The sequence below is a fragment of the Solanum verrucosum genome, unplaced genomic scaffold, assembly GCF_900185275.1.
Source record: "Solanum verrucosum unplaced genomic scaffold, falcon-dt-bn FXZP01000103.1, whole genome shotgun sequence".
In the NCBI taxonomy this organism is placed as follows: Eukaryota; Viridiplantae; Streptophyta; class Magnoliopsida; order Solanales; family Solanaceae; genus Solanum; species Solanum verrucosum.
Genome location: NW_026020048.1, coordinates 6,108,449 through 6,127,281, shown reverse-complemented (window position 1 = coordinate 6,127,281; position 18,833 = coordinate 6,108,449). Strand labels below are relative to the sequence as shown.

The following is an 18,833-nucleotide window of genomic DNA, read 5'->3' as shown; positions in this document are numbered from 1 at the left end:
ATTAAATGCTATAAATATACTTTGATTTAATTGTATCTTATAGCAAACTATTGCTATTTTCACCACTCTCCCTGGTGGAATCTTGCTCGCCACTCTCGTTTGGTGGCAGTCTCGCTCGCCTCTCTCGCTTTTATACAAACACAAATGTATAAAATGTGTTTGTGTTTGTATGAAACAAGAAGAAATTGTATATATACATATATTTTCGTTCCCCTCTCTCCTCTCTCCCAGATCTCGCTCGCCACTCTCCCAAATCTCACTCGCCACCCTCGCTTCTCTCGCTTATACAAACAGAAACGAAATGTATAAATTGCGCTTCTGTTTGTATAAAGCAAGAGAAAATTGTATATACACATGCAAATACATATATCTTTGTCCTATACACTTATAATTATACAATACAAATATTTTTCTGCCAGTTTTCTTTTGCCTTTCTCGTTTTATACATACACAAATTATACAATTGATCTTTTGTATACAACTGCTTTCTTTTGTATATGTATAGCGAATTATACAACTGTTTTTTTTTGTATATGTATAACGAATTATACATTTGTATGTTTGTTATAGAGCGCAATTATGCAAACTTTGCTACAGCATACAAATATGAATTTTGTGTTTGCTATATGAAAATTACTCAATAAATAAACTGATAATGGGTGGGCACAATTTTCTACAAATTCTGAATTATTTGGAGACTCGGTCTAAAGGCAATTCCTTTATCTTCCCGACAAGTTACTTCATGACCAGAGTTTGTATTGACAAATGCTTCAACTTAAACTACATGAATTACCTGAAAATAATGCATTGTCAGTCGAATGAAGCAAAGATTTAACTGTGCTTTGCGTTGGACTTGATCGGGAAAAAGAGTGATTCATTAGGTAAGAAATAGATAGATCAGCCTTGGCGCGGAGGAACTTGATCGGAAAAGAAAAAAGGTTCATAACTATTTTATACATTAATACAATCGAGAAAGAGATAGATTCATCATTGCTTTCAAAAGACAGCTTGCACAGATTCATTTGGAATCCCGCAATATGCAATGAACAACAATTGATTCGGAGTTGCAAAGTAGCTTGGCCTGCATATTTAATGGCAGGGGTGGATCTAGGGTATCAAGTTTAGTTTTTTGGAAACAACTTTTACATAAACCTTGTGCTTCCACTTAGTCCAATGATAGTGAAGGAATACACACTTTTTTTTTTTTTTACGGGGTTCAATTCTCTTGGACACGTATAAAGAATTTTTCTTTTTTAATTTGAAATATTAAAAGTTCATAAATTTTTGGATCCGCTTTAATAGATTAAATAAAAGCAACGTTCCAACAAAATGTATGATTATGACCTAACCGACCCATATTGGGACGTTAAAGGTTTAACAAATTCTAAGCTATGGGTTTGTGAATTGTGACAGGTTTTACAGAATTGCTACTTTATAAAACCTGAACAACCATGTTAGTCCTCCGCCCAACCGCTTAAACTAAAATTGGCGACATGTATTATATGTGTATAATAATATATAGTAATAATTTTTATATATAAGCTAGAAAAAAGTAAACAGTGAATTTTACTAGCTATTGTTTAGATCATGACACATTGTTATTAAGAAAACAGAAAAAATTTCCCCGTATTACTTTTCAGTTGTCCGATAAAAGTTTAGAAGTAGACAAAGGATAATAAGCAAATTGGATTCAATTTTTCTACAACAAAAATCAATTCTACTTGAGTCAGTTGTAGAGAACTTGAAACAAGACAAACTCAGAAAAGGGACATGGGAGCACAAAACTTTTGCTCATAAGTAGCCACAGAGTCAGTTGTAGAGAAGACAAGCTGATATTTGATCTGTTAATTCAATTGGCTGAACATAAGTCAGGACAGAACATGCCTGAATTTAATGTTGGTGGAGGAACTTGATCGGAAAAAAGAGGGATTCACTAAGCTTTGGGTTGACAAATTAAACGAGAAAGAGATGGATTAGCCTTGGTGGAGGAACTAGATCGGATGACAGCTAACACAATACATTTGAAATTGAGTAAAAATCTTACATATTTCATATTCGTCCTGGACAAATATAAAGAAGTCATAGTTTCCTACAAATTCTGAATTCCATAAACTTGAGACTTAGATGCAAATTTCATATGTATTCAAATGAATGCGTAATTCATTTTCTCATTTATTTCTTTATTCGTTTATTTTTTTCTCAACTTTTTTTTTTCTTGTTTTTTTTGTTATTATTTATTTTTCTCATTTCATTTAATCGTTTTTACGTTTTTATTTGCTTCCGTATGCAATAATACTGTAACTGGTATTATTAAGATTACCTACATTCATTCATTTACCATCAATCATCCGCATTGTGCAAAGAAAAAGATAGAATAAGTGCATAGGAAAATAAATAAATATAAAAAGTGACATCAAACTGATCCCGCGGGAATAATTTGTTTTGTCCAATTTTCAAGTTTATAAAAAACATATATCTACCCCTCTCTCTCTCTAAAATAATTTAAATATGTTTGTAATTCTTGAAAAAATTACATATTTTTTTAAAAAAATTACTTTATATAATTTTTATTTATAACAATTAAATAAAATTGTAGTGTTTTTTTTTCTATAATAGACGCGAACATATAAAATAAACAACGCGTCAAGTTGAAGCTGCTCTCTATAAAAATTACCAAACGCCTTCCACGCTGCTCTCATTCTAGTACTTATCAGTTGTTTATTCGTGATTTTTTATCAAGTTTGACAGTGTTTTAGTCTAATATATTATTTTAATCAAAATTTAATCAATGATTGATAAAGTCTACTTCTTCTTGTTATGTTTCTTGCTTTTCGATCATTCTAGTACTTATCAGTTGTTTTTTTCTGATTTTTCATCAAGTTTGACTATGTTTTTTCATCAAAATTTTGAAATTTAAAGATTTAGTCTAATGCATTATTTCATCTTTTTTTTTTTGGATGTTGGTGGGTAGGCGGGGATGACATGTACATTATGCAGTTCCTTGAGATGATTATTAAGATCTTAAATCTCTCTCTGTGTCTCATTAGTATTATGATTTCAAGATTTTCAGTTAAGTGAAAGAAACTCTCCCTCTCTCCTCTCTGGCATTAAAGTAAGCTTCCTCTCTATTTCAATGGATATTCGTATTATGATTTCAAGATTTTCGGTGAAGTCAAAGAAAGAAAGTAGAAAAATTCAAAATTTACATTTCTACTATATCTAAAATAGTTCTGTTAAAGGTATACTCTTCCAATATTTGCCTTTTTTTTTTTTTTTTTATCTTTCTTTGATCTTTTTTTTTTTCATGTTGACATCATCAAAATCATCCTCACCCCTCCAGATTTGGAGCTTGAGGTGCTGCTGCAGCGTGCCAACAGTTACATTATCAAACTTCTTCAAATAAACCTCCATTTTTGCAAGTTCTTTGCATTTATAGTCTAGATCGGAAGTACTCTTGAACTTGTAGCTTATTATTCAAATATTTGATTTAAGTACCTTGACCTGGTTAAATACTATAATCTTACAATAGTAGGTTTATACATGGATAGAGAAGCCAACAAACTTATGAAAATGAAAAGTGTGAGGCTGTGTGCTTGTAAAACGTCATTTACACCTGTTGTGAAAAGTCTTTTTGAGGTTCAACTTGCATGCAATGAGAAATTATTTGTTTATGATTTTGGACTACCAGGAGAAGGAAAAAAATATGTTGTTTGAAGATGAAAGAGAATATTTAAAGTTGATGATTTCTTTTGCTTTTCACATTTCATATTGTTTCTTACTTCCTTTTTTTCCTTTTAATTGTGGATCCTTATTTTTGCTCTCACAGAACCCAAAAATGCTCTTTGCAAGAAATACAAGCAATCAACTTGAATAATGTAAGCTTTTGGCTAAGTTCTGTTTACCTTTAACCTACAATATTTCATTCTTCTGAAAAAGGAAGTTTCTCTGTATTTATCCCCAACACATTCACAGGAAAAAAGGGAAAGAGAAGAAGAATAAGCCACTCTTGATAAAAAAAAATGATACTCCATTCTGATGAACTGTATCAAAATCAATCAAGTAACTGCTAAACGATTTGTTTTGATGTTACAGGTCGACTTACAGTTTACCGAGAATGCACTTTGAGTTATTGTTGAGGAAGGCATTGCCAAAAAACACTGGTGCACGAGGCTTAAGATCTATACTAGAAAGTATTCTGACTGAAGCCATGTTTGAGGTATTGCATGACACCACAACTTTTTGTATTTGGCGTTAATTCTAGAAGAGCTTGGAAAAATATTTCACCCATTTTACTCTTATCACATTGAGGCTACTAAAGGGAGGAGACATGTCACCTTTTATTTGAGAGTTTGAAGTACCTGCTTTTGAGTATTACTTTCAAAATTTTACGTGAAAACCCCATGAGTGTTGACATAGCTATCTTATGTGAAGAACTTTGCCCAAAATGAAACTAAACATGACTTTTACCTGTCTTTTGAAATGTGCCTAAATATTGGTTTCAAAGGCTCGTATTTCATTGTCAAGCAGACTGCATGGTTTCTCTTTTGTAATCTGGTTCACTTTTGCACTATCAGCAACATAGTTATTCAATTATAAATGTTGGTGTCCATGTTTGTTTGCAGGCTGCTGACTTCAATGTCGAAGCAGCTCAGCAAGGGGTTGCCTACATAGACGAAGTTGATAAAATAGCCAAAAATTATTATCTACTTTATGAATTTGGATAATTGACTTTAAAGTAGTCATTCTCATCAGTCATCTGTTTAGGCTGAGAGCCTTGACATTGGCAGCGATGTATCTGAGGAGGACGTCCAACAGGCACTGCTAAAGATGCTTGAAGGAACTGTGAGTATTTATTGCAAATTATTTCTTCTGTTTGTTCCAATTGCCTATTACTCTTGTAAACATGTTTACAAATTCCTATCTGTAGTTCCTTCACTTCAAATGTGTTCTCTTATGGAACATTTTTCGAAGTTTAATAATTTCACTTGTTGAGTTTATCTTTATTTCTTCTTCAGATTGTAAGTGTACCTGACAATAGAGCATGAAAGCATCCACATGGAGATACTATTCAGGTATACTGAATTTATTATAGCCTCTTTTATCTACTTTTTCTTTTTTTTAATTGCAGGCAAACAGTTTTGAGGGAAAAGCACTAACCACTTGCTATTTGGATAGTAATATAGTTTAGTGCTTTTTAGAATCTATTTGATTAAGTTGCAGGTGGAAAACAAATCTTTACTGGGATAGATTGTTTGGCCAAGGAAAATCAACAAACAAGAAACAACACTTCTTCAGCTTAACTACACGGAAGTCAAGTCAAATACTGATTTATATGCCTTGCAGCAATTATCTACGAAGGCTGTGAAATTAGAACGAGCTGGACATTAATTGTTCAATAGCTCATCACTGTTCTTTCTAGATGCTGACTGCTCTTTATATTTTTCCATATACTAATTTGCAGATAGCTAAAGATATCCTTTTTATCTGTGGTGGAGCTTTTGTGGTTTAGAGAAGGTAATTTTAGAAAGGTTATCTGAAAAACTCAATTAATTTCATGAAACACATTTAGGTTAAGTGATATAATATGGTTCAGCTTATCATTCCTTTACTCCAGACGACAAGATTCTTCAATTGGATTCGGAGCATTTGTTCAAACTAACATGAGAATTGGTGGTCTAACTGATGCTGCAGTTACATCATCACTATTGGAATCTGTGAGGAGGAGATCCCTGTGACTTGAGCATAGTTTTCTTTTCCGGATCACTATTTTGTAAATCTAGTGATTTTATGACTCTTTATTCTCGTGAAATTCTAAAAATCAAATGCATCAGAAGCATTTGTTTGGCATTGCCTTCTGTATCTAGGTAGAAAGTCATGATCTCACTGCGTATGGACTCATACCTGAATTTATGGGGCGGTTTCCAATTTTAGGAGTTTGATGGATGTTTTGGTCACTACTTTTAGGTTCTTTTCTAGGGTTGTAATGCAATTGGCTGTGGAATCTTTATGGTGAAATACTTGGTTAAGATCAAATATATTTTTGGGCTCTTTATTGTTTTTATTTTTCTTTTAAAATGTACCAAGAGTTGAATGTCTGCTGTTATACAATTGGATGGTATTTTTCCCCCTAATATATATGAAGTTAATAATCTGTATGTTCCTGTGCTCTATAGTTAAGTAGCTACAGTGGCTTGGTCATGTTAGAATTCATTTGTATTGTGTGTGACTTTTCCTTTTTCTTATACTCGTGCTGTTCCCGTCTTGGGACTAGGAGCTTCTTATTAACCCTACTAAAATGGTTGTAGTCTTTTTCATATTATAGATCTTGTTGCATAATCAACATCGGCCTGCCAAATATTTCATTTCCTTGTTAAATGGTTCAGCCTTTTCCCATTTGTTGTTTTTTGTGTTGTTCCTATCTTGGGACTAGGAGCTTTTTATTGAACCTACTACAATGGTAGTGATCTTTTTCGTATTATGGATCCTGTTGCATAATCACCCTAGGTCTGTCAAATATTTCATTTTCCTTGTTAAATGGTTTAACCTTTCCCATTTGTTGTTTCTTGTGCTGTTCCTGGCTTGGGACTAGGTGCTTCTTATTGACCCTTACTAAAATGATGGTAATCTTTTTCATATTATCGATCCTATTGCATAATCACCATAGGTCTGCCAAATATTTTGAGACCAAACATGTTTGGCAATTGCACTGTTCAAGTTGTTTTGTGCAACCCTGTTTGATGCCTTGCAGCAATCATCTACGAATGATCTAAAATTCAGCACTGTTCTTTTTAGATGCTGACTGCTCTTCACAATTTTCCATATACTAATTTGCAGATAGACACTAAAAGATTTCCTTTTTATCTGTGGTGGTGCTTTTGTTGGTTTAGAGAAGACAATTTCAGAAAGGTTATCTGTCAAACAAAATTAACTTCATGGAACACAGTTAGGTTAAGTGGAATATTATGGTTCAACTTATCATTCCTTTACTCCCAGACAACAAGATTTTTCAATTGGATTTGGAGCACCAGTTCGAACCAACATGAGAATTGGCGGTCTAACTGATGCTGTAGTCACATCATCACTATTGGAATCTGTGAGGAGATCCCTGTGACTTGAGCATAGTTTTCTTTTCCGGATCACTATTTTGTAGATATAATGACTCTTGTTCTCTTGAAATTCTAGAAACCAAATGCACTGGAAGCATTTATTTGACATTGCTTTCTGTATCTAGGTAGAAAGTGTTGATCTCACTGCATATGAATTTGTGGGGAGATTTCCAGTTTTAGTGAGTTTATCTTCACTGGATGAGGAGCAGCTCGTTCAGGTTTGTCTACTCTTTTTGCCTTTTGGCGATGTAGTTTCCACTTTCACATTCTCCTGATTTAATTGGCTTTTGAGGAACTCTAACTTTGCTTAGGAGGTTGATGGCCAACTTAAAAATAGTCAAATTATAATGAATCCTCATAGTATATGTTGATGAAGTCCTAATGAAATTCGCCCAACCAATGGGAATTATACCCAGATTTGTAAATGTGGTTTTGATCGATTGATTCAATAGGGAACTTTAGTAGTTCTTCATTTTGCTTTTAGGTGCTATTGTGGACTCTTAGCTGGCATTAAGAAGGGAAGAGCAGTAAGCTCAGTATGTTCTGTTAAAAGGTAGCCTCTTCCAATTTTTTCCTTTTCTCTTTTTCTTTGATTCTTTTTTCGATGTTGACAATAGTAAAATCATCTTTGTCCCTTAAGAATTGGAGCTTAAGGTGCTGCTGCCGCATGCCAGCAATTACATTATCAAACTTCTTCAAATAACCTTGCATCCTTTCAGATTCTTTGCATTCATAGTCTAGATTCGAAGTATTCTTGAACTTGTAGATTATAATTCAAATATCTGATTTCAATAGTAGGTTAATACATGGATATATAAGCCAGCCAACTGAAAAATAATGAAAAGTGTGTGGCTGTGCGTGTTTGCAGAACATCACTCACAGTAGTATCTGATGGATGTTTTGGTCACTACTTTGGTTATGGTATGGAGTTCTAGAGGGGCTTTGCAGCTTTGTGGAGGCCTCATTTGTTCCAATATAACAGTAGCTCTTTCAGGGATTCAGGGATGTCTTATTTCACTTCTAGTATATTCATCTGTTCATTCCAATTGCCCATAACTCTTGTAAATATGCTTACAAATTCATATTATGTAGTTCCTTGACTTCAAATACGTTCTCTTTGAAGCATTATTCGAGATTAATGATTTCACTTGCTGAGTTTATTTTTATTTCTTCTTCAGATTGTAAGTGTACCTGAAGAGCACGGAAACTTCCATGTGGCAATACTATTCAGGTATACTGAATCTATTTAGTGCCTATTTTATCTGCATTTTCTTTTTAAAAATTGCAGTCTAACAATTTTGTGGGAAAAACACTTACCACTTGCTAGGAAAGAATGTTTGGCCAAGGAAAATCAGATGTCAGGCACTGACCTATTCAACAGCAAGAAACAGAACATCTTCAGCTAGACTACACTTTTGTTGGGAGGGAGAGGTCAAGTGATGATCTCACTGCATATGGACTCATATCTGTATTTGTGAGGCGGTTTCCAGTTTTAGTGAGTTTTATCTTCACTGGACGAGGATCATCTTGTTCAGGTTTGTCTACTCTTTTTGCCTTTTTGCGATATAGTTTCTAGTTTCACGTTTTCATGATTAGTCGGCTTTTTGGGAACTCCAACTGTGCTTAGGAGGTTGATTACCAACTTTAAAATAGTCATATTATGATGAGTCCTCATAGTATTTGTTGAGATGATGTCCTTTAGGTGCTATCATGTACTCTTAGCTGTCATTAAGAAGGGAAGCAAACTCAATATGTTCTGTTAAAGGTATCCTCTTCCAATATTTGCCTTTTCTATCTTTCTTTGATCCTTTTTACCATGTTGACATCAGTAAAATCATCTTTACCCCTCTAGATTTGGAGCTCAAGGTGCTGCTGCAGCGTGCTAACAATTACATCATCAAACTTCTTCAAACAAACCTCCATTTTTGCAAATTCTTTGCATTTATAGTTTAAATCGGAAGTACTCTTGAACTTGGAGCTTATTTTTCAAATATCTCATTTAAGCACCTTGACCTAGTTAAATGCTATAATCTTACAATAGTAGGTTTATACATGGATATAGAAGCCAACAAACTTATGAAAATTATAAGTGTGAGGCTGTGTGTTTGTAAATCGTCATTACACCTGTTGTGAAAAGTCTTTTTGAGGTTTAACTTGCATGCATTGAGAAATTATTTGTTTATGAATTTTTGACTCCCAGGAGAAGGAAAAAAGTATGCTGCTTGAAGATGAAAGAGGATAATTGAAGTTGATGTTCTCTTTTGTTTTTCACATTTCATATTGTTTCTCACTTCTTTTTTTTCCTTTTAATTGTGGATCCTTGTTTTTGCTCTCACAGAACCCAAAATGCTCTTTGCAAGAAATACACACAATCAACTTGAATAATGTAAGCTTTTAGCTTAGTGCTGTTTAGCTTTAACGTACGATGTTTCATTTCTCTGAAAAAGGAAGTTTCTGTGTCTTTATCCCCAACACATTCACAGGAAAAAAGGGAAAGAGAAGAAGAAGAAGCCACTCTTGATAAAAAAGAAGAAGATAACTCTATTGTGATGCACTGTATCAAAATCGGTCAATTTACTGCTAAAACAATTGTTTTGATGTTACAGGTCAACTTACAGTTTACCGAGAATGCACTTTGAGTTATTGTTGAGGAAGGCATTGCCAAAAACACTGGTGCACGAGACGTAAGATCTATACTAGAAAGTATTCTGACTTAAGCCATGTTTGAGGTATTGCATGGCACCACAACTTTTTGTAATTGGTGTTAATTCTGGAAGAGCTTGGAAAAATATTTCACCCATTTTACTCTTATCACACTGAGGCTACTAAAGGGAGGAGATATGTCACCATTTATTTGAGAGTTTGAAGTACCTGTTTTTGAGTGTTACTTTCAAAATTTTACGTGAGCACCCCATGAGTGTTGAAATGGCTATCTTTTGAAGAACTTAGCCTAAAATGAAACAACATGACTTTTACCTGCCTTTTGAAATGTTTCTAAATATTGGTTTCAAAGGCTCGTATTTCATTGTCAAGTAGACTACAGGGTTTCTCTTTTGTAATCTGGTTCACTTTTGCACTATCAGCAGCATAGTTATTCAATTATAAACTTTTGGTGTTCATGTTTGTTTGCAGGCTTTTGACTTCAATGTTGAAGCAGCTCAGCAAGGGGTTGTCTATATTAGGGGTGGCAATTTCAGCCCATATTAATGAAATGAGTCCATTTTGCCCATATTTAATGACTTGGATCACTCATATTTTAATTGGTTAAATATGAGTTTCAAGCTATTTTAAAAGTCTCTACAAATATGGTCAAAATGGGTTAAATATGGGTATTCATATTGATCCATAATAGATCACTTAGTTTTCACTTCCAATCAAAATTCTTAATTTTGCTAAAAAAAAATAAAAAAAATATTAATTTTCAAAAATTCAATTAATTTTCAAACTTAATTGAAAAAACAGATTTTTTTTTGTTTTTGGAAAACAAAAAAAAAAATTAGGGGTAGGTTGGTGGAAGGGGGGCAAAAAATGCAGGCAAACAGTTTTGTGAGAAAGACACTTACCACTTGCCATTTGGATGGTAATATAGTTTAGTGCTTTTTAGAATCAATTGGATTAAGTTGGGGGTGGAAAACTAATTTCTACGAGGAAAGAATGTTTGGCCAAGGAAAATCAGATGTCAGACCTATTCAACAAACAAGAACAACACTTCTTAGCTAAACTATGTGTTGGGAGTGGGAAGTCAAGTTAAATACCGGTTTATATGCCTTGCAATAATTATCTACCAAGGTTGTCAAGTTGTACTCGTGTTGTTCCTGTCTTGGGACTAGGAGCTTCTTATTGACCCTACTAAAATGGTTGTAGTCTTTTTCATATTATAGATCTTGTTACATAATCAACATCGACCTGCCAAATATTTCATTTTCCTTGTTAAATGGTTTAACCTTTTCCCATTTGTTGTTTCTTGTGTTGTTCCTGTCTTGGGTCCAGGAACGTCTTATTGACCCTACTAAAATGGTAGTAATCTTTTTTCGTATTATAGATTCTGTTGCATAATCACCATTGGTCTGATAAATATTCCATTTTCCTTGTTAAATGGTTTAACCTTTTCCCATTTTGTTGTTTCTTGTGCTGTTCCTTTCTTGGGACTAGGAGCTTCTTATTGACCCAACTACAATGGTAGTAATATTTTTCGTATTATAGATCTTGATGCATAATGTCCCTAGGTCTGTCAAATATTTCATTTTCCTTGTTAAATGGTTTATCCTTTTCCCATTTGTTGTTTCGTATGCTGTTTGGGCTTGGGACTTAGGTGCTTCTTATTGACCCTTACTAAAATGATGGTAATCTTTTTCATATTATAGATCCTATCGCATAATCACCATTTGTCTGCCAAATATTTTGAGACTAAACATGTTTGGCAATTGCACTGTTCAAGTTGTTTTGTGCAACGCTGTTTGTCAAATACTGGTTTATATGCCTTGCAGCAATCATCTATTACAAACATATACTCGAGAAGGTAAACATCACATGGCATGGTATTTTTCTCTTGTATCCATTTCTTACACTCATTTATTTGCAGTACCTAATTCCTAATGCTCCATCCAAATGTGCAGTTTGAGTTAGCTTGACTCCATTTTGCAGATGACAGGCAGGGACAAGGACTACAGATATATGACAACTTCTGATTTGCTAAATGAGCAAAGAGGGGTTTAAACTAAATGTTTCTGGATTGGCAGTGAAATGGTTTGACCTTTTCTCATTTGCTCATAAGTATCCACCGAGTCAGTTGTAGAGAAGACAACTCGTCAAGCATGTCTTCTCGTCTCTCATCTGCTGGTATTTAGAATCTTTCTTTTCTTCACCATCATCTCAAGGCGACTTTCAACTGTCCCAATTCTAAACTAGTTTGCATATTTTACCATTCAACAAGTAAAACATTATCGAGAAGAGGATTGCCCGTCAAAAGTTGGTAGGGGATCTCAACAACATCCACAGTTACAGAGGACGCATCAAAGTATTGTTAGCTCATCATTTGAAGAAAGACATTGCCTGAAGAAGTCAAAAAAGAGACTTTCTTACAAATCTCCGGCTAAATGAAAATCTCCTCCCAAGGTAATCTAAGTTTTAGATGATAGGAGGTACCTTTATATGTGTAGTTTCCACACACATTGTCGTAATAGCTCTTTTAATGTTGTTATTGGTAGTTTCATTTGAACGAGGAATGGCATGTGGTTACTAGTGAAGAAAGTAAAGAAGCAGGGGATCAGCATCATAAGAAAAAAAAGAGTGCTTGAGGTGGTTTGTCCTTGCGTCGGTCCACAATTCCTCCAAAGTATGTAATTTATGGATTATCTCTTAGATTTATAGCTTTCTTTGTCTCAATTTACTTGGTTTTAATCCGTTGTTTCTCCTATTTCCATACAGTTCTTACACTTCATCAGATCTGGACCAAAGTTATGAATTATGATGATAGCAAACTTCGGTTATCTGAACCATTCCCATTGAAGAAGAAGCAGATGTAGAAGTTTCATTTCAATTAGAACCAAGCAATATATGCTGAAGAAGCAGATTTGCTCTTGATGGTTTAGGATGGTGCTAATTGAAATGAACTTCTATATCTGTTTCTTCTTCAATGAGAATGATTTGAATAAGTGACCGAAATCTCAGAGACACATCTTAACTAAATTAAGGTCCTATTATCCTTGAACTAATTTTTTATTTGTAGTTTGAACACATTTTTGACTTACGTGGCAAAACTGCAAAAACAAATGGTCCATTTTTTGCTGCCTGTAATGAATCTTTGTTCAAGAGCCGGAGAGGGAAGAGATGGGAGAGCCTTTTCTTGTCTACGTGAGATTTTCCCATTATTAATAAAATTATTATTATTATTATTACCGTATCAAAAAAAAGGGAAACTGCTATTTTTTATTTTTGTCCTCAAAAAGGTTTACCCCCTCAATAAACAAATAGACACATTTTTCATTTGCTTTTAATTTAAAATTGTGGTGTTTAAATAAATTTGTGCGAACCTCAATTAGTTTTAGGAAATACTGGCAAGTTATTACTAATAATTGGTTATATCTTATAGATAATTTATTTTCATTTTCTATTTATGAGTTTTAAATGATAAATGTTTCAAAAAGGGAAAAGGCTCAAATATGCCATCGAACTTTCAGAAAAGGCTCATTTATGCCATCCGTTAAAAGTTTGGCTCATCTATGCCATTACCGTTTAAGAAAAAGGCTCATTCATCCCATTATTTTTTAACGGTGGTTTTGCAAAACCATTTTTTACACGTGGCCAATTATAATTCGGCCACGTCATTATTTTTTTTATTAATAAAAAATCAAAATTCATGAACAAATATTGAATTAAAATAACCCATCCAACTAAAAACCCACCCAAGTAAAGACCCACCCAAATTTAAATCCCTATAACCCATCAGTAACCCAATTTTTCATTCAACTTTTCAATCCAAAAAGCCCTAAGATCCTTCTCACCCTCTTTCACTTCTTGGGCGATTGGATGAGTTCTAACACATTCCCTAACCCTCAAACTTAATTCTTCCATTATCATCTCTTTCAATTAATTTATTTTCTAACAATGTCTGAGGGGTCGAATGTCTCTTCTAGTTCAAAGAGGAGGTGTTATTGTGGACTTGAAGTCAGTCAATTCACGGCGTGGACACCGAGCAATGGACACCAAATGGATGTTACAAAATGTGTTTGACTGATAACAACTTCAAGAATCTAGCTACTGGAGATGTTGTTGACAAAATTCGTGTGCCATTAACACATGAGGATTTGGTTGGGACTACAAATGTTGAGGGTTATTTCAAGACTTCACTTTTCCACGGAGATTGCAAAGCTATTGTTACTCATCCTATGATGGTGGTTTCATCCTCACCACAATTTAACAGTGCTGCCTACTACATCTGAAAGTAGCAGTGAAAGAGTATTCAGTTACAAATTTATGGCTGCTTGAGTCAAACATGCCATAGGGATTATGTGTAGTAATCTATTTTTTTTTATTTTTTTTTGTGTTGCATTTAAGTGTTTATCATAAATGAAAGTCAGGTTGGACGAACGAATTACTTGTTTTCTATTATTACTATCAACATACTTTTTAGTTGTCATTTTGCGCTAGATATTCGTAACGGAAAGTCTTACAACTTGCAACCTTCTTCATGTCAAATATGATGAAAAATACATCTTCAAATGTTGGTTAAAATTTATATTGTTTGACTTTCAAAATTGAAATTTATATTGTTTGACTCTCAAAATTTCGTGAGCTACTCAGTCGCTCCAATTATCTTGGTTGATCGCAAAAGCTTGTCCATCCCTCCCTTAATCACAAGGGAATAACTCTGCCCATATCACGTCCTATCGCAGAGTGTTTAAACGACATCTTACATCATGATTTTAAAAACAGTGCCCAAAATAAACAACTTTGCTAGAGAAATGCTAGAGAAGCATATCAAAATGAGATTAGAAAGCACCATAATCTGCTATATAAATTCCAGAGTTGCACTTCACCATTGACCAACTATAGAAAGATAACAGTAACATGCACCAGACCGTAGACATTGTCATACATGCATCTAACAGAAATAATGACACAAGACCTTCAACCTCTTAAGTGGAGGATAATAATCACAATGCATAAACAAATTCCAAGCAGTAGCAATACAAAAGCTCATTGAAAAGAATTGTGATGTCAACCTGCACTAAGGAGATACACTTCATTGGTCACTTTAAATCCATTGACAACACCATTGCAAGCAATTTTTCTATGCAGGAAGACAACAAATCTATAACACAAAACTTCAATATCAACATATTGCATAACCTAATATTTCAACAAATCTAGCATCAATTGTCATCCTATTACAAAATAGTTATCATTTTAAGGTTAAACTAATTGTAAAAACAAAAATCACATGTCAACCGCTTTAACCTTTAAAATGTCTAGGCATCACAAAATAAAAGGTTTAACCTTTAAAATGTCTAGGCATCACAAAAGAAAAACAAAACAACTTTCATATTTCAGAAGAATCGGGGGCTGGTTCCCCTTGCCCTTTTCTTGCCATCATCTTGATACGTTTTTTCCTCGCGTCATTTAGTAACTGATTGCATGTAACGACTTCCTTTCCTCGCCAAGTTATCTTTGTTGGTGAATAAGGCAAGTTTGTTGGAGTTGACACCCCAGTTGCATCTCTGATGAATTGAATTCTTCTACCACCAGTTGATGGCGTCATTCTGCTCTTTCTCATGGACAACAATGTATTAGCTTCAGAGATGATTTTTGGCCTCAATATTGGGTCTTCATCGTCACCAATATCAGGTCCATAAGCTATTGACTGTTGAGTATCAAATTGAGTTTGAAAGGCTGATTGTTGAGATGGTTACGTACCAAATTTAGGCTCATAACTGTTGCTTCTTGAGGCATGGCCAGATTGTTGTGTTCCAGTTGATGTCTCACCAATTTTTTCTTTGCCTTTGCCTTTCTTTGAAATCTGTTCAGCCGCTTTTGCCAATCAAACAAAATAATGTTAACTCATATTTCTAACTATTGCAGTCTAAGGAAATACAAAGCTGTAGCAGTCCCAAAAACTAAAACAGTCGCAACAATTTTAGTTTTCAAATATTCAAAATTAAAGTCTAAAGAAATGCCCAACTAAAAACAGTCATAACAACTATTCAACTATTTTTATTCAACTAAAAATAGTTCCAACTATTGCAATCTCCAAAAATACACAATTAATGCAAGTTAAAGATTTACCTAAAATAAGATAATAAGTTAAAAATATACCTTATAACAACCTCTTGCGTTGTGATTTTGTTCCCCACAATTACTACATGTCATTATAGAACCTTTTCTTGATGAAGTCCATTCCCTTTTTCTTTTTCTTGCTTCATCTGTTGTTCTATCTCTTTTTTTCTTGGGTCTTCCAATCGTTTTGATCATATTAGGTGGTTCCATTGCATGAGCAGGATCAACCATTGACATAGGAGCGAAGTACATTGCTCACAACATTCAGTAACCCCTGTAAGATTAAAAAGAAGATAGCAATGAAGTAGAGTTCACGATTAAAACAGAAAATAAGTAAAAAAAATATAATGAAACATGTTTAAAAAATGATAAACCTTTTGCATGTCAGAAATAAAAGTCACTCCACTTCCATCTTTAAGGTCCAAAGACCTCTTCAAAAGCTCCACAAACCATGACCATGTCCTGGTAGTTTCTTTGTCAACCACTGCCAAGCAATTGGATAGAATTGATTCATAGAATCTTGTCCCATAACAACCAACAATTGACCTTTGATCCTATCCTTCAAGAAAGTACCATCCAAACCAATGAGTGGTCTTAATCCACTTTTCCAACCTACCTTCAAGGCATTAAAACATATGTACATCCTCAAGAACTTTCTTATACCTTGCTCAAAAGCATCTTTTGAGATGTTTATTTCAACATCAGTTCCTGGATTAGACTTTTTTAATTCAGCCCCATATGCTTCAAGTTTGTTAAAGTCATCCTTGAAACTCCCGTCTAGTTTTTCAAGGATCATCACCTTAGTCCTCTTTACCTTGAATTTTGTAACATTCAAATCAAAATCAGTTGATAATTCTTCTTTTATTTTCTTCACAGTGTACTTAGGATCTCTCTGTAATTTACTTTTGAAGTATTGAGCTAATGTCTTCGAATTAGCCCTCGAATTTTTGTAGCATGGAAAATAAGTATGCTCACTTATCAAATTTTTTATACTAAATCCAGAAGCCCCTTTTTTATCCTGTGAAATATTACATTTAAAAAGGCATCCAACTTGACAAACATACCTAGCCCTGCTACGATCAGTTTTTTCAATCTTCAATCCACGTCTACTACTAGCCCTGCTACGATCAGTTTTTTCAATCTTCAATCCACGTCTACTAGCTATAGCATAGTAGTTCAGTATCTTTCTAGCTTCCTCAATGGTGGCAAATGACATCCCCTTCTCCAATTCCTTGTAGTGATCCAATTTATCACTTACAGTACTGTTTCTTTGTTTCTCAAACAACTGAAGCCTTTCTTCATCATACTCCACATCAGAAGGAGTATCAACCTCACAATCAGAATCTCCTGGTACATGTTCATTATCTGATGCAACTTCAACATCTACATGATATCTCTCTAAATGATGAAGAATGTTATGGGTATCAACTGTCAAGTCCGTATTATCTACAACAAATAAGTCAATATTCTTAAACTCATGACAAATCAGACATTGTAAAGCCCGAATACCATCATCACCTTCAACTATGTAGTATCTACCAGATGGTCCAGCAACTAAGAGTTGTTTCACTTTAAAATAACCAAGCTCATTTTTAAATTCTTCACACAAGTCTTCGTAAGACAACAAGTCTGGATCAAATTCATGCCACATATGCATCAACTTCTTAGTGTACAATAATTGGGGAGAAAAGATCCATTCACCCCCATAGTGAAAAAGTATTGTTACTTTAGCAATCATTCTTCGGTAATGTACACATGCCAAAAAAAAACAATTGAATAAATGAGGGACCAGCAACATACAACAATAAAAATATAATGATTAAACTATCCATAATAACATAAATCGAAGAACAAGAAACAAGTCTTCAAATTAAAGTAGCTAAGCAACTTGTCTACGATTCATGTCAAATTACTTGATGGAGGGCAAAGGGAGAAAGATTAAAGGAATGCAAGAAACTGAATAGTATAGTGTAAAAGTTTTGTAGAGAATATACACTTCAAAACCACAACAAAAAGGAACAAATAACATCATTAAAAGACAAATTCTAACTAATAAACAATGATTCCCTTTATACTATTGTCACATAAAAACCCCCAAATCTAACATCTGAATACTATTCGGGGCCACAACAAAAAGAAACAAACAAGATCATTAAAAGTTGAGAACTTTAACTATAAAATAGTGTTAAACCATTTACAGAACAATCATAAAAAATACCTAAATTTGACAATGAATACAATATGGGACCACAACAAAAAGAAACAAACAAAGACCATTAAAAGTCAAAAACATTACCTATTACCTATTAAACAGTACATTTACACATACAAAAATAACAAACCCACATCACTTAGAACCCCATATGTACACTTTCTTGAAATCCTCTACCAACCACATTAAATAAATATTTAGTAGTAATATGTAAACTAACCTCTTTTATCTTCATAAACGAGATTGAAGAAAGATCAATAAATTCATCGGAGAAGGAGAAGGAGTTGGTCCTCCTTATAGAAGTGAAAGAAACTTCCTTTCTTAATTAGGGTTTTTAGATTAAAAGTGAATGAAAAATTGGGTTACTATGGGTTATAGGGATTTAAATTTGGGTGGGTCTTTACTTGGGTGGATTTTTAATTGAGTGGGTTATTTTAATTCAATGTTTGTTCATAAATTTTGATTTTTTATTATAAAAAAAAAAATACCGTGACCGAATTATAATTGGCCACGTGTAAAAAATGGTTTTGCAAAACCACCGTTAAAAAATTATGGCATGAATGAGCCTTTTCTTGAATGGTAATGGCATAGATGAGCCAAACTTTTAACGAATGACATAAATAAGTCTTTTCTGAAAGTTCGATGGCATATTTGAGCCTTTTCCCTTTCAAAAAATGTCTTCCCTTTTCTTAAGCAAACATGAAAAGAAAATTTATCTTCTTTTTAAAATTTCATAAAAA

At 33.8% G+C, this 18,833-nt stretch overlaps 1 protein-coding gene across 1 annotated transcript; it reads left to right on the top strand.

Annotated features, from left to right (window-relative positions):
- Positions 1–3,680: 3,680 nt before the first annotated feature.
- Positions 3,681–5,188, top strand: LOC125821927 (uncharacterized). Its single transcript, XM_049501281.1, has 6 exons — positions 3,681–3,875; positions 4,093–4,216; positions 4,623–4,645; positions 4,791–4,923; positions 5,016–5,018; positions 5,129–5,188. Coding segments are annotated over exons 1-6 (345 nt in total). The 5' UTR covers positions 3,681–3,873.
- Positions 5,189–18,833: the final 13,645 nt, after the last annotated feature.

Coding starts and splice junctions, on each gene's coding strand:
- LOC125821927 (XM_049501281.1), top strand. Junction 4,217..4,622: donor TGACTGAAGCCATGTTTGAG/GTATTGCATGAC, acceptor GTTTGTTTGCAG/GCTGCTGACTTCAATGTCGA. Junction 4,646..4,790: donor GCTGACTTCAATGTCGAAGC/AGCTCAGCAAGG, acceptor CATTGGCAGCGA/TGTATCTGAGGAGGACGTCC.